General features: G+C 41.6%; 1 protein-coding gene across 3 annotated transcripts in view; it reads right to left on the bottom strand.

The window, feature by feature from the left end:
• Positions 1 to 1,985: 1,985 nt before the first annotated feature.
• Positions 1,986 to 21,169, bottom strand: part of COL8A1 (collagen type VIII alpha 1 chain) — a 151,378-nt gene continuing 132,194 nt past the window's right edge. For 2 of the 3 annotated variants that reach the window (XM_089512412.1, XM_089512413.1), the window contains exons 3-4: positions 13,335 to 13,644; positions 1,986 to 8,368 (exon numbers count right to left, since the gene is read on the bottom strand). In XM_089512412.1, the coding sequence (XP_089368538.1) occupies positions 6,459 to 8,368; positions 13,335 to 13,641 (2,217 nt within the window). In that variant the 5' untranslated portion in view covers positions 13,642 to 13,644 and the 3' untranslated portion in view covers positions 1,986 to 6,458. The remainder of the gene's footprint in view (positions 8,369 to 13,334; positions 13,645 to 21,169) is intronic. The other variant, XM_089512414.1, reaches the window with a different exon arrangement.

Below are 21,169 nucleotides of genomic sequence, written 5' to 3'. Positions count from 1 at the left end.
GTTCCACATGCAACTATAAACAGAAGTAACACCAGTGAATGTGGTTCACAGAAAGTATCCAGAAATGCTAATCATATGTTGAATATGGTGCATTGGTGCATTGCTGGCTGGAAATGATGGCAGCTGTAGTTCAGTTGTTTCATAGGATGCCAGATTGGGGGAAGGTGTTGTATGCAAACAGAAAGCAAACTCCCAAAATCCCCCATGGACATGCTGATTGGCATATTCAGGAGGTTATGGGGTTCATAAAGTAATTTTTCTAACCCCTGGGAAAGGTGTGGAACAGGGAAACCCAAATAATCAAAATCCCAGAGTAATTTTTCTATAAGAAAATACTGTGACACTTGTTTCTTAGAAAAAGAGAAACTTTGGTTGGAGGTCACTTCACATGTTAAATATGAGAAGGGAGCTCACGTTAGTACAGTCAGATGTTGCTGAAATCAGTGTGAAAAATTTAGCCATGTGTAAGTTACATCCGATTTCAGTGGGACCAACCTACTGGATCCAGCCTTATCTGTTTACCAATAATATGGATGGTGTAGTTTCTTGATCTATCTTGGGACACCTGGAAGTGGCAGGCTTAGTAGAGCTTTGACACTGTAAAGATGGGTTTTCCCCAGATTGTATAAACACTGGATAGACACTGAATAAATAAGTGTGGACTTTTATGTGAACTGGAATGCCTAGGAGATTGAGTGTAGGAACAAATGAGCAGATGGAGGCTTGGTCCACCAAAAAAGTCCAATTCTACAATCAGCCCACCTCTAGTATAGCAAGTGCAACTGCTTCCTTGTGACTTTGGCTCCTCCCGTTTTTCTACAAGTACTATGACACAAGGAGAGGATAGAAATGGCATGTTGAAATGAGATACCACTTTTTTCTAGGCTCTCCAGCTCAGTCAGTTGGCCATATGTCCTTGCAGATGCAAGATCTGTTAACAGCATGGATGTGGCAAAGATCTTTGTATCCCTTTCTTCAGGGTCTTCCCTGGTCTTTTCTCTAACAATGAGAAGAATAAGGGGATATGATTGTCATTTAGAAAATCATAGTGCTTGGAAAAGCTCCCTTTTGGATTACAACCAGAACTGTGACACATTTTTAGAGACCTTCCACAGACTGGATAAGTTCTAGGGACAGAACGTTCATCACCCTGAATCCATATTTTAGGAGCATAAGTGTTTGAGCTAGTGGCAAATCATTAGTGAACAACATCCTCTCAATGTAAATCTCTTAAGAAAGTCCATGGGCATGAATTGTCAATGAACATTCTGAAAATCATTTAGAAAGTTTGTTGAATTAGTAATTGAGGATAGTAATGAGAACCATTGTTGCTCAAAAAGAACCTCCTTGATGTTTACTAATGTTAAAGATTAACTTTAAAGTTGACAAAAATTGTAAGGTATTAGGTTAACCATTTTTAATAAATCATGTGCTCAAAACTCTATGGTATTAGTGTTTTAAAACTTGTGGGGAGCCTAGACGTATAGAATGAAGCCCCCCCCTCAGACTTCCCATCTAGTGCATGGATGGTGCTACACTACTGATGGACAGACAGGGAATTGGCAAAATGATGGAACAACCAACAAGTGCTATTACAGTCTTTTACTCCAAAGATATGAAGACTGAATGCCCAAACGGCTCTCCTGTTGCATGATGGCAGCACTGCCAAAGATAGCAACAGTTGCTACACAGGATAATTGTGGATACATCTAGCTCTATAGACCAACCTAGCTCAACAGACAAGAACAACGTGATGATGCAACTTTTAGTCAGAAGCTGCAGTGCTGCATTGCTTGGCCTAGTCCAATTTTATCAGCAGCCATGGTATGAGTGGTGCCACCTAAGGGTTCTCAGAAGCATGCTCACTGTCTTATTTCAACTGGTGAGTGTCTTAGCTGCCCATATCCTTTTGTTTTGTTTTTTTGTTTAGAATGACAAGAAATAAATATGCTGAAATATTTTAAAAAGGTATTTAATAAGATCTTTTACAATCAGTACAAAAAAAATTAAATACAAAACTATTTGTTATTTTCATCTCTCTCATATTTTTATCCTAGCATCTGATCCAAGGTACCCCTGGTTTATATTGTACCTATTTCCCATGACAGTCTATAGAACAATTGATTTTTCTAGCAACATGTTTTTTGTTATTGCAGTCTGGTGCTGATGTTTTATTGCATCAAACTCTGTATTTAAATAACAGAAATGCCAGTTTTGATTCATATTCGTTCACTGAGTCTGTATTAATTCAGAATGAAGACTCTTGTCAGTTAAATATACTGTTTAGGCTTTAGGAAAGATGTAGAGCTGTTGTAGATTCATTCAGCTGAGAAATAGAGGTGTTGAGCACCTGTAGCATTGTTTAAAACTAATGTCAAACTGTGATGAGCCTCATTGAAAAGCAGCATTCTTTTAAAATAACTTCAGCAGATGCTACTAACAGATCAACAGCATTGTGAAAGAGGGGATATTGTTGCTAGGAAAAGCACAGAACTTGGAAAAGGTTTGTACTCCATTAACCAGGATTTTCTAGGAGACATAGCCCTGGGAATTATAATTCAAGAAAAACTTTTCCAATTTCCAGAAAATTGTCCGTGATGAAGGGGTTCACTTCAAGGTGTTCTTTTATATGGCTATAATGCTATGATCCCACCTTAACTGCTATGGTTCCATGCTATGGAATTCTAGGATTTGCAGTTTAGGGAGGGGCATGTAGGATTCCCAGAGCTAGTGCCTCACAAACTACAAACCCCAGGATCCAGAGCCTGTTGCCATGGCTGTTAAAAGTAGAATCATAGGATTGTAATTGTGTAGTGTGAAGGGGTCCCTGATCTTGGAAAGGCCACCTTTTGATTACAACAACCAGAACCCTCAAGTCAGCACAGCTACTGGCCATGCTGGTTGGGAAATTCTGGGAACTGTAGTCCAACAAAAGGCACTTTCCCAAGCTCTGGACTGTTTTTGCAAGATACCAGAGCAGTGGAATTGTGCTCTCCTTTGGGAGTATTTATTATCCCAGTGCCTCTTGAATATTGATGCTGTATGCAGTGGCCTGAACTATTAGGTTTGGGCTGGCCCTGTCCAACCACTTCTTTCCCTGATTCAACTGCCAGGACTGTTGCCTACATTGCCTTTTTACTATGCAGGTGGTAGCACTAATCTGATTTTTGCATAAGGGAGCAGTGGTGAATTTAGCCATTTCCGCAACGCTCATTGCTGAATGTTGAGAGGAGTATCACTGCCCCATATCTTAACCTAAGCAATGATTTTGTTCAGAGTCATTGGATGAGGTGGCCAAGAGCATCATGTTACTTCCAAATATACTAGACTTTGCTGTCTGCATGGCGTTCAGAAGCAAATGCTGGCAATTAACAATTAAACAGAAATACCAACAGTTTGTAGTAAGTTCTTACATTAGGCATTGCTTTTGTGAAGTGACTTTCTTGCATGTCATTTGCATGATTTGCTAAAGCTAAAATAAAGGGACCTTTTCTAGCACTGCAAGCTACCCTATCTATCCTTTATGAGACACAAAGAAGCAATTTTGGTTTTGACTATATCAGGCAATCTGTGGCGCAGTACAGACCGCCAACAAGTGGCATACCAGTGCCGGTATTAGGATTAGAGAGTGTGCACCATGTACACGCTCTCTAACCCTAATATGCGCTGCCATTATGATGTCACGCATGTGCCGTGCCCAAACATCTTTGCGCCGCCCCAGGCTGCTTACGGCCACCTGGCTGCAGCACGAGAAGGAGCTCTGAAGTGTGTGCCTCATTCCCACAGCCACCAAACGGCTGCAGGAACGACGCCAGGGAGAAAGGGGCCATGGCTTTCTCCCATGGCTCTGGTTCTCGGGATGTCCAGGGGCATGAAGCCCCAAGTACACCCCTTTTCCAGGCCATGGGGAAGCAGCATTTTGCCGCTTCTTTGTGGCCTGGAAAAGTGCCAGATTGGGTCCTCTGGGCTGCCAGTATGGCTGCCCTGGCCCCAATCCTCCATGGAAAGGGGCGGCTGCGGACCACCCCTTTTCCATGGTCTGTACTGGGCCTGCACTTGCTTCTAAATCCCCAGTTTGTTGGCTCACATTCTTTCTTTCTTTCTTTAATTTATGGGATTTATATCCCGCCATTCTCCCAAAACGGGATTCATGGTGGCTATACACAGACAAGACACAGACAAACCTGAAATATTCAAAGTTCCTTTGATTTCAATGGGTGAGCACAGCTTTTTGGGGAGGGATATAATTTCTTGTGGTAGGGGTCTATAACTCAGAAATCCTGTCAGCGGGTCATTCTGAGTGCTGTAGTCCAAAAAATGAACTTCCCCAAGCTCTATGGTGCAATGGCTTTCCCACTTGCCATTACAAATGGAAGGTCTATTGAGAGAGAAAGAAAGAGGCAGAGAGAAGGAGACTGCAGCTCTTTTTCCCACTGGCATTTTTTCTCACTATATCATTCCTAAACCATTTTAATTCCACAGGTGAGAAGAAACTGAACTGGAAAGGGTGGAGAGAGGAAAGGGCAAGCCACTCTCTTCCAGCTTACATGGAGCTTGTAGCTCTGTGCCTCCATACTATGTAAACTTGCAGACATGATAAGAAGACTATATGTGGTTCAGTATCTTGTGAAGTTATCAATGATTCCTAGTCTAGGTTATATGGTACCTCCAGTAACTGAAAGCCAGTTGCTAGGAAATAGATTGCCTGATTGACCTTGAGTCCTTGCCTATAGGGCTCCCAAAGACTTCTGCTTGGTGGGGCACTGTTCAAACAGAGTACTGGAGTAGTCAGACCTTTAGTCTAATCCAGCAGCACTCTTCCTATGGGTGCTGGCCCAAGCCATTTTGCTGCCAGAGGCAAAGGACAAGGTCGAGCAAGCAGACTGAACAGCTGAATCTTGTTTCAGTGCTTGTGATAGGATGACAGAGAGAAAGAGAGACAAATCAATGTATATCCCATCTTTCTCACAGCATGAGGCCCAAGGTCCCATGCTGCAGAGAATACGACTCAGAACAATGGATGCAAGGTGCAGGAAAAGAGATTGCCCCTAAACATTTGGAGGAACTTCCTGACAGTAAGGGCTGTTTGACAGTGGAACACACTCCCTTGGAGTGTGGTGAAGTCTTCTTCTTTGGAGGTCTTTAAACAGAGGCTGGATGGCCATTTTTCAAAGGGAATACTTTGATTGTGAGTTCCTGCATGGCAGGGGGTTGAGCTGGATGGCTGTTGTGGTCTCTTCCAACGCTATGATTCTATGACTACTTCTTTTTCTTCATGGAAGCCCTGCAGATAACATCCTCCATTATACTGAAGGCCAGTGGTCTATTTCAGGGGCAAGCTGCAGAACAGAATTTGGAATATCTCCAGTTATATCTTCCAGCCTTCACTGCTGTTTTCTTCCTCTTAGCATCTGCCATCTGTGGTGAGGATGGAGTAATGTCATTCAACCTAATAATAGGGCCAGGCTCTCCTACTGATGTGCATTTAAAGCTCTCTACCATTGAAACCAAAGCAACCTAAAAGGGTTTAACTTTGTCTAGCTCAAGCTGACAGCACTGTGCTTGTTTGGGATCAATCCTTTTATATCCATGACTCAGATGTTTCACTCTTGTCTGAGTGTCAAACACCTTGCCAGTCCTTATATCAGAGTCTAGAGCAGGGATTTCCAAACTTTGGTGCTTCAAAGTTTGGGCAGCTTGGGCAACAGTATGGAATTCTGGAAGCTGAAGTCCAAAACATCTGGAGGATCAACGTTTGGAGCACTGGTCTAGAAGAACATTGATCAGTCTACTTGGTGGTTGTGACTAGCCTGCTTTATATTAACATGAATTGGCTTCTCAGCACATAAAACATTTTGTCGTGAAGTTTTATCTGAAGTGAAGGCATTCATTTCCCCAAATCTTCAAATCTAACTTGCCACCTTTTAAAGTTTCCAGCAGATCAGAAGTGGATCCATTGTTCAAAGGGGGGAAAAAGGATTTAGGGCAAGGATAATCTTTTGGCTTTTATTGTAAGATCATTAACCTGATTTTACATCAGTGTTGTTCTTGTTGTTTTTTTAAAACAAATTCTTAAGTACAGTTCTATAAAGCAAGCATCTCTGTTTCTTTAAAAAAGAAACAGAATTTTAGCAGAATGTTTCAGGTAAACAAACAATAGAACGAACTGATGCCATGAGACCCCCCAAACATGATACTATCCTCATTGAAATGGAACAGGCAAAGGCTGGTAGTGTTCGGTGTACAGCAGGAAACAAGATTCTTCATTGGATTTCTCACCACTTTCTTTTCCTTCATAACAAGCTGTACAGAGCACTTAAAGTTGTAATTTTATTTGAATGATTGTACATGTTGGTCCAAAACAAAACAAAGCAAGAATCATTAAATGCATCTTTCAATGGTATAGGTTTGAAACACAGAAAAAAGAGAAGAGTTTTCATTTTGTCCAAGTGTTTGGTTTACATGGGATACAATAAATACCCTGAAAAAGATGAGTGGACGTACTGCCCAGCATAAAGTCCCGCTGCCTGTTCAGAGGGCATCTGGATATAAACTCTGTCTCCTTGCATCAGTTGGATAACAGCACTTCCAGAAGCTTGGTCCAGGAAGCCTTTCTTGTATTCATCATATGTGTACATTAGTGGCTCATTGTTCTTGAACAAAGCCACCCAGACATTCCCCCCTTTGCAATGTATGTGGTAGGCAAAGTAATAGATCCCAGGGATTTCACAGGTGAAGATTCCAGTCTGGGGATTGTAATTCTGTCTGCCATTATAGAGAAGCTTGTCGAACATCACAGGCACCCCAACTCGTGGGAAAGGAGTGGTGAGCTCAGCTGTGAAAGCTGGCATCTCCAAAGCAGCACTGCCATGTTTGCTCTTCTTCTTCATATAGCCATATGGGGTCTTCACTCCATCAACACCTGGACCCACCTCAGGCAAATATTGTCCCATAGCTGGTGGTGTGGGTTGTATTATTACTGGGGGACCGGGGGGTCCAGGGGGCCCAGGAGGTCCCTGGAGGCCTGGCTGGCCAGGAGCACCGGCTGATCCAGGCTTTCCAGGTGGTCCTTGCATCCCAGTAATGCCCGGTTTTCCCATTCCTGGAAACCCTGGTGGGCCTGGTAAGCCGCGTTCACCTTTAGCCCCAGGAAGTCCTGGAGGTCCAATGGGACCACCGGGACCTGCAGTGCCTGGGATTCCAGAAGGGCCTTGGTGACCTTGAGCTCCTGGGATTCCAGGTTCTCCTTTAGGTCCGATAGGCCCCTGAGCACCAGGAACTCCTGGCAAACCTTTGTGACCAGCTTCTCCTTTAGGTCCCATCGGACCAGGCAAACCTCTCAGGCCAGGAGGCCCCACCTCCCCTGGGAAACCAGGCTTTCCAGGAAAACCCTGTAATCCAAGCTCACCTTTTGGACCAATAGGCCCCTGAGGCCCAACAGCCCCAGTTTCCCCTTTGGGACCCGGGAACCCCATGCCACCTGAGGGGCCCATTAGTCCTGGCAATCCTGCTTGCCCTGGCTCTCCTGGTGGTCCACCCATGCCAGGTGGGCCCACGTGACCTTTCTCACCTTTAGGCCCAATTGGCCCTGGAAGACCAGGTATGCCACGCTCCCCTTTAAGCCCTGGGAAACCTGGCTTCCCCATCCCAGGTTGACCAGGAGGTCCTGGCAAACCGGGTAAGCCTTGTTCTCCTTTTCCACCTGGAAAGCCTGGCTGTCCTGGGATCCCATCTTGGCCAGGCTTTCCTATACCTGGAATGCCAGGAGGCCCTTGAATCCCAGGAGCTCCACCTAATCCTTGAGGCCCTGGCTCTCCTGGAAGGCCTGGTTTACCTGCGGGTCCCTGTGGGCCTGGAAAACCAATCAGGCCTGGTTTGCCTATCCCAGGAAGTCCAACAGGACCTGGAGGGCCAGGCAAACCAGGAGGACCTTTAAGCCCTGGCAGTCCTGGAATTCCAACACCTTTATCTCCTTTGGGACCTGGAGGGCCTTGGATTCCAGGTGGCCCTTTCATTCCTGGCTCCCCCTTTGCTCCAGGCTGTCCTGGCAATCCTCTATCCCCTGGTTTTCCTATCCCAGGTAGTCCATGAGGTCCTGGTGGTCCTTGGGGTCCTGGAATGCCCATTGGCCCAATCTCTCCCTTTGGCCCCATCTCACCTCTTGGTCCAGGAGCCCCCATTCCTCCTGGTTTTCCTGGCATTCCAGGCATACCCGGCTTGCCAATCCCTGGGTATCCTTGTGGGCCTGGTTTTCCTTTGGATCCTGGCACTCCATGTCCTGGTATTCCTGGAGGTCCAGGTGGGCCTCTTGGTCCTTGCTCTCCAGGTGGACCTCGTTCACCTCTCAAACTGGCTAATGGGATTTCTGCTAAAGAGATAGATAGAGAGAGAGATGGGGGGGGGAACAGAAAGTTAATTAATGTAAATCACCTATGAACTACAAGCAGAATGGCTTTAGGTATAGAGTTGCTGGTAATGTAGACATTACCATTTGAGTTGGCTTGATGACAACCTAATTGCCATTTTAATGGTGTTTATCTAAACTGCATGCCCCAGATTATTGCTTCCTCCAGTTTCAAGAGCACTTTCCTAATTTATTCCTGAAGAGAACTACAGGTGCTTTCTGTGTGACATGCCTTAGTTCCCCATACCATGTCAAAATCTGGATCCGAAAAATGCCAGAGTACTCATTTCTATGAATATTGTGGACGTATGACTAGGACTAAGAGGAATTAAAGAGTTACTTGATTGTCCCTCAGCAATTATCTGTGCTTCATGAGGTTGATTGTTTTCTGAGAACTGTGATGCTAAACAAGAGCTAGGAAATCTCACTTTTGGAATACAACTCCCAGAATCTCCAGCCAGAATGCGAACTAATGTTCTGGAGATGAAAATTGTTCATTCAGAGATTGCAACTCTGTCTAGTCTGTTCTTTTCTCTTCAACCTCTGCTGAAGGGATAGAAACAGACTAAAGTGGCTACTCCCTTTGACATTCTTGTAGAGTGTGCAATCTTTTTTTTTTCTTCCAAGGGTTGCATTCCCACAGGGATTATCTGTCTGGACCTCTACTGACAGAGAGTGAAGCTGATACCAGTTGTAGGTGGACCTACTGCCCTATTTCTTTTTGTTGTTGTTTATGTTTTGTTTAGGTCCCCATCTTCTGTCTGTCCTTTTCTGGCATCCTGTTCTCTCCCACCTCTTTCTGCAACTCTTTCTTCCTATACCTTTCCTTCCCAGTGGGCTGCAAGAAAAGGAAATTCTTTCCAGAGGTATGAATTCATCCTGTCTGGTCTGGAAGGCTTTGGAAATTAGGTCATAGGCTAGAATTCGCCTATTCCTGCTCTATAAAGTACAAACAAAACTCTTTACTCCAACATTCTGTTTAAATTATGCTGCCCAAAAAGCACTGTTCTCTTGGTTATGCAAAACATTGGGGAAATAGATGTTTGCCTAGCATTTATGTCCTTTGGGACTTAGCATTGCATATTTAATTTCCTTATGAGCACCTGTACAAACCTTTATACAGCTATCAATCAATTGCAATAAATATATATTTTGCAAACAACAACAACAACAAAAGGTCTAGAGGCACCTTAGGAACAAAAGAGTTTTATTTGACATCAGCTTTTGTGGACTGCTGGTCATTTCATCAGATGCATGGAATATTGCTTCCTTTGGTATATTGGGATGGCAAGCATGTGGCATGTGGGGAAACCAAAATGCAAAAGGATCAAACATTTGTTATTTTAACAGTGAAATAATACTAGGATGTTTTTGTCTAATGGTGGAAATGTATATATTTCCAAACCTCAGGGAAATCCTGAAGATCATGTCTGCAATTCTGTTGTGGAAGCAGGGGACAGATGGCCACACAAAATGATTGCACTCCTAAAAGTCCAGTGATGTCCTAATTTCCATCCCACCCCCAGTAAACATCTGCAGCACCATCTCTAGTTATTTCCATGAAGTTGTGCATGAAAAATGTTATACTCTACGTGTCCTGATCTACAACTGTGGCCTCTCTTGGATTCAAACTACAGGAGAAAAGATACTACCTAAACATTATGATGAACTCTCTGACAGTAAGATCTATTCAACAGTAGAATATGCTGCCCTGGAGTGAGGTGGACTCTTCTTCTTTGCAAGTTTTTAAACAGAGCCTGGATGGCTATCTGCTGGTAGTGCTTTGATTGGAAGTTTCTGCATGGCAGGGGAATGGACTGGATGGCCTTGAGGTCTCTTCCAACTCTATGATTCCTTACGTGTGAGAACATCATGACCAAAAAAGTGTCTGCTCTGGTGGCAAGAACAAAGACATCATTGATACTTTCTTTTATGCCTACATGGCATCCACTATGGAATTGTCTGATCAGAAGAATGAACCAGATCCAAAACTGTTTTGGGGAACCAACAGTAATATAAGCCTCCTTGCAACATGTGCTCAAATTATCAGATTCCCCAGCCTTGACCATGGTGGCTGGAGATCAAGGGAGTTGTAGTTAGAAAGCAGCAGGTCAAGGAAAGCTGCAGCAACATCTTGGTTTGAAAAAGTCATTTTGATATTGAGTTCAGCACCACACCATTCCTTCAAACAGCTCATTTGTTTATTATTTTAATAAAAGCCATACAGTTTTTACATCAGAATGAAAAAAAAAACTTGCTAGGTTTGATTAGAAAAAAAAAGCATTTTTAATTTACTTTGACTGAGATCCTGCCTCATACTGGCAGAGGATAACGTTCTGTCAGGTGTAGCTTAGTGTTCTCTCCTATCCCCATGGGCTTGGTTTATCTGTCTGCAAGCTGAGTGTTCTCCTATTGCTATTAGGTGGACAAGGGATCATTGGGGGGAGGGAGGACTGCCTGGCAGCAGCTGGGTAAAGGAAGACAATGTCATCCTCATGCATCTCCAGAGGTCTCTAGGAGGTCCAGGAGGATGCCTTTTCCTTCCTGCTCCTTTCTGCCTGCTGACACTCCCCTTCCTCAGGCCACTGCATGGCTAGTGATGGGGAGGGAGGGTTCACTCAGCCTGTATAGAAATAGATGGCTCAAGGAGGGGAATGTGGCAGATGAAGGTACTGAATTCCTTAATCTACCACCACCATCACCACAACAAAATTTTTCAATTACAGCTAGCATATGTCATTCATAGGATGCTGGCCTCTTTTTTCACTTACTCCACAAGGAGGAACTCATTGTTGCATTTGTGTGGCATACACAGAATAACCTTTTCTGTCCCCTGGCTCTCATATTCTTAAGCTATCATCAGAGGGATGGTCTTTTGGCTTTGCCTTGGTTGTTGGAGGATGCAATCCTACATAGCCCTATCTGGAAAGACTTCCCTGTGAGCTCAGTGGGGCTGAATTCTGAGTGGCCCTACACATGATTGCACTTTTAGAATCAATGAACAACATCTAGCAATAACTTACATGCAGCCCTGATATTATATCTTGTTAAATTTTAATAAATTAATCCATTAATTAACTTCACATTGGTTGCACTTCTACAAAGCTCTGAGCACATGTGTGAGAGAGCTTTGCAAACAACCTGAAGTTATGCAATGTTTGTACAGGTGAACAAGCAAGCCAAGCCTCATCACATGTGGCAGTGATAAAACTGAAAAAAACACCTGCGGCTGGGCATACAGGTCCTCCACCAGGTGTGCACATAACTTTACAGAACTGGAGCCCTGCACAATGGGAGCCGCTGGTATCAGTGAGGTGGTGAATCTGCTCTGGGTTTTAAACCTGAATTTTAAAGATCCCATCCAAGGTGCTAAATTGTAGCTACAAAATAGGTTTAGCACTGCTGATAGCTCCTTTACAGTTTTCAGTAAAACAATGTACAGTACATTGCAGAAGTCTAGCCTTGAGGTTACCAGCACATGCACTATCTATCATCTTTAGGTCCTCCAGTTGAAAAGGGGGTGCAGCTGGTATAATAGGCAAAGCTGATAGTAAGCTCTCTCATTGGCATCAGAGCCACAATAATGTGTGGGGTCAATAATGAACTGTATCTAGTCCTGCAGCTTCCCAATAAAGACAAAAGAAACTGGAGAGAGCCCATGAAACTCAATCAAAAAGAGAGACAAAAGTCTCAAGATTTTAAATGAATGAATGAGTGAGTGAGTGAGTGAATGGCAGAGGGCTGATCCACTGAATAATCCCTATATGTTTCAGCAAATTAACTACGCTATGGTCTTCTTCAGATCATAGAATAATTAAAAAAAAAACCTATACAATAATAACACATTCATAAAATACCAAACTAAAAACATTTATGTCAAGGCCATGTTGATATTTGTCTTATATATACTAATAAATTAAAATCATTTACACAGATCTCTAACCACCTATTTCTGAATTTCAGCAAATCAACCCCCTTTTAAAGAGATAAATATATAATCAGTAGCATAAGGATAAATCTTTAAGTGCAGAAATTCATCATGACGGTCCCTATTGCCATGTTCTCAAGGAGACTTCAAGAGTGTAGGCTTCATTTTTGTAGATGTGTGGTTACAATACTGTATTAGGGCATGCAAAGAGCAATGCTCCACATGTACAGCTGTGTGCTGCTCTCCCACAAGGCAGCTGTTAACCTCCTGTCCAGCAATACATTGATGGTTTCACAGAGTGACCACATTTCTATTCTCCTAGTTATAAAACTTCAGCTGGTACAGGCACTGCCTGGTCACCTCTCCACTGTCAGGAAACAACAGTAACAGTGACTCTATGCCTTGACATCTGTCATAAGGAAGGAATTTGGACATTGTGCAAGGAAGTGAATACCTTCTTGTAAAACATTTCCCCAAGAGGCAAAGGTGTACATAACCCCAAGTTATGCACATATATGAATAAACCACTGGTAGTTGTTTACATTTCCATGAAGAGTAGGATGTTTTTGTAACACTAATGGGTATTAATTGCCTCTTCAAGACCAAGCCATTTCAAAAAATAATAGCCATTACAAGAGGGATAGCTCCCAACAATATGTATTGCTAGGAAAATTAATTTATCCCGAGCTTATATGAGGATTGGTGCTAATGGTAGGAGAAAGGCAGGGGATAAATAAAATAAAATAATTGCAGGAAGAGGAAGCAGAAAATCTGAGCTGGGTGGAAGATGATTTCATTGACTCTGCTAGTCCAAATGTTCTGTTGCTCTCATTCTGTGACCCTTGGCTCTGCTATACCACTGGAAACAGCTCAGATGTGCTTGCTTAATACACAGATATATCAACTTACCTATTTTTTTCTGCAAAATGAAAAAAGGAATATAACCACAAGTAGAGTAGGAAGAAGTGGGAAGTAAAACAATATAATTCTTATCAATGGTACCTTTCTCTTTCTTTGAAATCCTCTCCTTGCCCAGCATAGGGATCTGTGGAATTTCTTTTATGTACTGAGGCACATATTCTTTTCCATATGAAAGATGTGGTCCCTCCTTGCCCATGTGCTGCATAGGAAGGCCATCTTTGCCCAATGGCATGTGAGGTACTTGTTGTCCAAGGGGTTGGTATTGTGGCACTTGGGGAGGTATCTGCTTGATCCCATAGTAAGCACCAGCGTGGGTAGATTTTAGTAGCCCAAGATAAATGGTTACAATCACCGCCAGTGGCCATCTGGGTATGAGGAACATTGTCATAACCTGCAAAATCAATGAATGCATAAGTAAATAAATGGGACAGGACAGCTGCAAGAATAAATCTGGCATGAGTTTGAGGAGCACAAAATCCTCATTTCAACTCTTCATCTTGCAGAATTGAGAGGCTGCTTGCCTTCTGGTGGAGCTTCTCCTATGTTGGTGGGCCCTTCACTGTGGTTAACTGAGTGGCAATGGCAAGCAGCTATAAACCACTACGTTAAAGTTTCAGTAATGACCTGGATGCAGTGCCCCTTCAGAGCATTGCATGTCACTTGTTATCCTTCCTTGTTATCCTTCTGCCAGCAGGTTAAGACTTACCTGTTTAGACAGGCATTTAAAACAGAATGTTTTTAAAGCATGGGATGGGGTGGTATTGTATTGTTTTAAAGCATTTTAAGCATTTTTTTCTTTTTAAATGCATTTTATTCTTTTAACATGTAACTTATTTTAATATTATAATAATTTAGTTCTATTTTAATTTACTATTATTGCATGCTCTTAATTGTACTGTTTTTAATGTACTGATTTGCCCTGCGTCCCCATTTTGGGAAAAGGGCAGGACATAAATAAATACTATAACAACAGCAACAACAACAATGGTGGCCCTGAATGGTGTGACTGTATTAATCATCTATCATGGCCCAAACTGGCATTGTCTTGTGACAATTTTGGGACCTGGTTGGGGTGGCTACACCAATGATCACAGTGAGGCAAAGCCATTGGGTAACTTATTTGATGATTATTGGATACAGTGGGAATCTACAGTAGAGAAAGGCCATTACCCCAAGCCATCACGGCTAGACCTCATAAACTACAGGTCAGAGTTCTCTAGAAGGCTCCTACCAGTACACAGGCATATCCCACAGCTTGGGGTGAAGTCCACAGAATCTGGCTTAGGTTATTTATCCAGTCTCTATTTTAAACTACTGGGAGCTGCTCAAAGGAGCTGCTCGTAGGAAAGAAAGAGGAGAAGTTACTCCGAGGAGAAGAAGTTGCTCTTTATGCCCACCTCTTTGAGAGATAAGGCTAAGGAATGTGGAGCCAGGCTAGTGTTATGGAGGTGTCTTTACATAAAAGCATATTGGTTCCCAGCTAACTAATCCTCCATGACTCTACCTTTCTGAGGGAGCACTTTTGACCCTCTCTGTGCCCACCTGAGCTAAATGATACCACTTCTGTACCTAATGCAGTTGTGTGTACATGGCTGATGATTTCTTAAGGGGACTTGGAGCCCCTGTCACCACTGCAGAGGGGGAAGTCTTGTAAAATCTCAATCAGTTCATTCAACAGGCACTAGCATTGGTGAGGCTTTGGGTGTACTAAAACTACAATAGCTGTTTGAGGTGCTACCAGAACCGAATGCAAAAGTTGGCACATATTAAACATTACGTTTTCTAGACTCCAACTCACAAAATCTCCCAGCTAGCCAGTTGTAACCTGACACACCATCAGTCTGGGCTAGACTTACTACCAAACATGGAGACATCCCTCATGAGGGCAGATAAAAGTGAAGATGCCATTTTCCCCCCTTTGAATTCTATCTGCATCGTTTTTGAAAAATGAAAGGGAAAGAATTAATACTTTGATTTTTTTTGTCCCTGTAAATTGCTTTACTTTTGTTAACAATTTAATTCCATTTCACATGCTTTTAACTATATTGCACTCATTTTAATTTGTAATACATCTTGAGTCCTAGTTTAGGGAGGAAAGTACAGGTATAAATGAAGTAGTAGTAGTAGTAGTTGTTATTATTATTATTATTATTATTATTATTATTATTATTTCTGGTGCAGAAATCTCTCAGGATGTATGCATACCACCCCCAGTCACAGAATCTCTCGTAGGGAAAAATGGTTCATAAACATCAACAGGGCTGATAACCTGACTTCTACCTGTTGTAAGTCTGTGTATTACCTGTAGCCTACACAGCATATCTAGATATAGAGTGAAATATACATGTTTCAATAATTAAACAATAAATTAAATAACTCCAAATAATATGTCGGGTGAGAAAGCTTTTATAGCTATTGATCTCATACTGTGAAGATTCTTCAGGAGTCTACAGTTTCATTGGTCCACTAAGAAGAGATACATGAAAAGCGCCACCAACTACACAGATCTTTAGATCTTTGGCATTTCTCAATAACGTACGTGATGTTGTAAGGGTAAACACATTCACCTGAAAATGAGTCCCATCAAACCTCTGAAAAGACGTATGTTGGGTTGCATTTTTAATCACTTTATCAGGAGATGATTTTTTGTGCGCACATGTTTTTTAAAATTATTTTAGGAACTGTCATGACCTTTCAATTCAATAGCTAACATGTGTTGGTAAGAACGATGTGCTTACTCATGAGTGCAGTGAATGTCCAGTTTGGATAGAATTCAAAGGTGTAGCATATTAGTCTGGAAAATAAGTATGTAAAAGGATCTGGTAACACTTTTGAGACTAACTGAAAGAAATAAACTGGTAGCATGAGCTTTCACAGATCGGCATCTACTTCTTCAGATGCATGGGGTGGATCTTGACTTGCATGGTGTGATGCTACAAGATCCCTTTCCATCCAGTTTGAATGTCTTTATATTGGTATGGAAATCACGTGCCCATCCAAATGTTGAAGCCCAAACCACCATTGATATTGGTCAGGAATGCTGTGTGTTACAGTCCAGCAACATCCAGAGGACTGCATGATCCCCACTCTTTATTATATGGTGTAAACCACTTGCAGTAAGCTGGAAAAACATTTTCAAACAAAGGGCCAATGCAAGTAAAAATAAACTTATTTTCTAATCTACTTTTCAAGAGCATGCAACCAAATACAACACAATTTTGAATATTGTGTTGTCTTTGGTGATTTGTCTGTCCTGTATTGGTTTGTTTTCTCCTAAAACTGGGACTTCGGTTGGCTTCCAAGACAAGAAGAAATATAAGTAAAAACATATGTTGATAAAACCTGCAAAAGTAATGTTTCAAATGAAATCCAACTGTTTATAGAAATAAAAATCATTTAAAGCATAGAATAGAAATAGTACAGCACACTAAGAAAAGCCGTTCTCATGTAAAACAGTTCTATCCGCAAAGTATGTTGGAATAAAATGGTCTTCACGTGCCATAGAAGGGACAGCAAGGAGGATCTACATGTCTGAAAACTGATTCTTTTCTGTGCTTGGAAATTGACTTAGGTGCCAATCTGTGCCACATGTTGTTTTAGCCATACTGTATGTCATATGATGATTTAGCATTGTGTTTATAAATTATTTTAGTTACTTACTGACTGGCTGACTTACAAATATAAACTGACGATATTTGAAGATTTATGAAATGATACACTTGGATTTTTATGTTAAATTTGCAGTTTGTGTCCTGACCTTTTAAATAAGATTCTCTGAATAAGGAAGGTATAAAATATACAAATAATATGGAAAGAACCAGAAGAATTAGACATTTCATCTAATAGTACCAATGAAAAAAGGAAAGGAAAAGCAATATTAGTAAATGTACACTAGATGGGGTTGTTAGAAGCTTTTGAAATCCCACTGTTCTGGGATGACCTTTGGGGCGGAAAAGACCACTTTATAGTACAAGGCATGTGAAATAGTAATTCGTTGTGTAAGAACCCAGCATCTTTCTTCAACAGAAGTCTTCTCTTATAGAAATACCCCATTTCTCATAGAACCCACGTTGCAATAACCTGACAATGGGAAAGATTGTTAGAGAGTCTGTACAGAGTCATAAAATGCAAAATGACTTTCAGTCTGTTACTCTCTCTCAACCTAATATACTTCACAGGACTGTTGTGACAAGGAGTGTGATGGGGAGGGGAGTCACAAGCACACTGGTGGAAAGGTAAAACAGAAGACTACCAGTAATCAATAAGAATAAATACCTAGAATATCCATTTTAAATCTAACTGCAGGGAAGAATATAACCCGCTTTGATCTCTTTTTGGAAAAGTGGGCTATAAATAAACAGTATTATTATTATTATTATTATTATTATTACAGGGCAAGCTGTGGAGAAAGGTTTGAATAGGATAGTTTCATGTTGGAGAAACAACGTTCTTTCATGGAAATGCCATGAAATCCTCAGGCATCTACATTCATTTTTTAAAAAAAATCTTTTGGTAAAGAGTGAAGGTTAAAAGCAAGTGTCTCAACAGATCCACATGCACAGAATTAAAATAGTTGAGTAATGTATAATGAACCAGTTCATAATTACACACAGCTTCCATTCTTTGGTTTCTGTATTCAGCTGACATCAATTTAAAGTCAGCTAATTTGAGGTCTGACTTATCAGCAAAGGCGACTAGGAATGCATTGAAGATCATGCTCTGTGAAGTCCTCAGTTAGAATTCCTCACCACTTGAAAATACCTGTCACATGCAACTAGCACTTCCATAACTTAGCACATGTGCAGCTATTAGATAAATAAATCTTGGCATATTGTAAGTTTTAAAGCAATCAGTTTTATGCTGCCAAGCAGGACTTAGTGATAATTTTACCATGTCAGCAGATGTCAATGAAAGTGCATTCCAAAAAAATTAAAAAGTGAATTATACATGTATAGCTTTCTTTCCCACAACAAACTCTTATGAACATGTGAAGTCGAAGGCTTTCATGGCCGGCATAGTTTTTTGTTGGGTTTTCAGGCTATGTGGCCATGTTCTAGCAGAGTTTATTCCTGATATTTCGCCAGCATCTGTTGTTGGCATCTTCAGAGGAAACTATCTTATGAACATGGTTAGTGAAGCGGTGTGCTTTGTCTACATTCAAATGGTCCCATTACAGATTTTCCCTTGGTGCTGAATAAACTGGTTGAAAGTCACTCTTATTATGCACACTTGTGTTCAGCAAAGTTTCTTTTCTTTGGATTAAAAATGGTTTCCATGCTTTCTGATTGATACAGTTTTTTTCATACTGTGACTGGCTGAGAGTAATATAGAAGTGTCTGGTGGCTGCCCTATCTTGTCACATCCTGCACCTCATTTATTATGTTTCTTTTATCACATCATGGTATTACAACACCTTACAAATATGGAGTGAAGGCATCTTATCACCACCAAGTGGAGCATAATATTGCTTGCTAATTCAAATAAATTAGGCTAGGACTGGTCAACTGAATAGAACCTAGGGGCCAACACCCCCCAAAAACCCTGTAGGCCACACGTTGCCAAAACACTTCAATTTTTCTTCAGAGTTACTTTCGAAACAGTGACCAGAAGTGAGGTTGCATTATTTCCCACCGTCATTTTGAGAGGGCATCTGATGAAAACAATCTACTGTATTTTGAGTGGTCTATGTTCAGTGCAGGGCATCTAAGTAGCAAGAGCGAGTGTTTTCACATATCCAGGGGTTTTGTGTGAAATTTGGGAATGAAAATTATTGCAAAATAAAACACATTTTCTCCTAAAAACAGCTTTGGGGTCCTCCAGAAGTTCCAAAGATGTGCCCCATGGACCATACTTTTACCATTTCTGCATTATGCAGGATACAAGTTGTTCTCCCTCACTTGGTGCCACAATATAGATCTCATGGAGCTACAACAACCTGCATCCTGTGCTCTGTTTAAGATTTGGTATGTGTTGCAAAGCCCAGATGTAGCCTTCTTTAATTTAGAGTTGTAGAGTGCATTGATGAGAACCATTGTGGTTTAGTGGTTTCAGCAGAGGACTACAACTCTAGAGATCAGGGTTTGTTCCCTGCTTGAATCTACCAGGTGACCTTGGGTGAATCCCATACTCTCAGCCCCAGAAAACCCCATCATAAGTTCAGTTGCAGTTGCCACAAGTCAGGGACAAGTTGAAAGGTACACAATAACAAAAACATGCATTAATAGAATGCTGTCATGTTTCAAGGTGTGTGTCTGCTCATTTTGTGAACTAGTGTATGTAGTGGTTAGTTGTTCACACTGCTGTGCTAGTTGCAGGGGGATCTGGATGGAGTTAGGTCTATAGGGGCATCCAATACAGCAGTGGCTGCTGTCCCTTTTGGCATGATGTCCAGAAGATATCTCACTCAGTCTTTGGTTCTCCAAAGGTTTTGAACCCCCTCCCACAAGTCCCTCAGCCAGCATGGCCAATGGACAGGAATTCCAAAACAACAGGAAAACCAACGTTTGATTGATCTAACTAATGTCAGAAGCTGGGCAGAGTTTTGCAAATGAGTTGATATCTACACTCCCCTGGAATCATGGTAGGTAGAGAAAAAATGGAGTGTCCATTTGCAATATGGCAAAATACACATCAACAAGAAAGTGATTGTAGCTGAGATAAAATTAAATACTGTGGGCCCCCCACATTCACTGGGGTTAGGGGCCCAGAAAACCTGTGAAAGTAGAAAAAAGCATTTTTTAATTTTATTTTTTATCCTGGGAGAACACCTCTCTAGGAACCTCTGGCTCCTCCATCACAACTCTACCTCAACATCCACTGGAAGTTGACCACAGAATTATGCTAGAGGACCTACTAATGCTTAGAGATGTTTTTTCCCCTACATCCTTCAACAGAGTCAACTTCTGGTAGAGTTGCACTGGAGGACCTAGAGATTCCTAGAAAGAACATATTAATCAAACCCACAAATAATCAAATCCACAAAAGACAAAGATAAAAATGTGGAAGGTTGCCTGTATTTTAGTTCATCACAAAAACAAAGTACTAGTGGTGCTAAGATTGGCGGAAAATTGGTACTACCTTATTACTGCTTGATTCTGAATACTTTTCAGGACCAAGGAATCCATTAGACATAACCTTTTCCTTATTTTTCTTTGATTCTCCTTTGCATTTAAATTTTTGTTGTTGTTGCTAAGTTAACTTTTTTTAGTCAATCTGTTTGGAACAGGATTGTTCAGTTTACATAGTGCTGGCTAAAGCTATCTGCTAAAAGCCTACAGCTAGCAGCAAGATGAGGATTAATTTTTGAGCCAATGGTTCAAGAATGTGAACAATCCCATTAAAATATCTTGATATTTGAAGGGATAATCGACTATTGAAATGGCAGTATTCGCAGTAGACAAAGTGAGAGCTTATCCGGTTGATAATTGCACAGTATGCTTCTAACAGACTTCAGCTTTTATGAGGAGGCCCCCAAAGTTTACGCCACATGTCTGCATAAACCTCTCTTAAGCCTTATCCACATGGGATCATGACTTTTCTTTCTGCTGTTTTCCTTCTTTAAGGAGACTTTGTCAGTTCCACTGAGATTTCAAAAGCAGGGAAGTGAGGTTGACAAGGCTCTTCTACCTACAAAGGATGGAATCCTGTTGGTTAGTCCCAATTTACATAGACCCATTCAACCAACAGTTGAGCAGTGAGTCAACACAAAACTCAATCAGATGTTCTATGGCTATAATCTAGTCAAGACTAACAATGGGATTTAGGCCAAAGGATTTTGCTGATGAATACTTGGACCTGCATGGCCAAGCAACTTTAGAGTGTGGTCAAGATGGCAAAAGTTACTAATGAGGAAGAAAGCACAAGCTAGGAGAGGCTGCAGAAGTTTGCTTTTGCCAGAAGAGAGGGGCAAGATTCCC

Source organism: Sceloporus occidentalis, unplaced genomic scaffold, assembly GCF_023333645.1.
Source record: "Sceloporus occidentalis isolate IW3139 unplaced genomic scaffold, rSceOcc1.0.p SCAF_2, whole genome shotgun sequence".
In the NCBI taxonomy this organism is placed as follows: domain Eukaryota; kingdom Metazoa; phylum Chordata; class Lepidosauria; order Squamata; family Phrynosomatidae; genus Sceloporus; species Sceloporus occidentalis.
The sequence above is the reverse complement of the archived record's forward strand: the minus strand, read 5'-3'. Positions and strand labels throughout refer to the sequence as shown.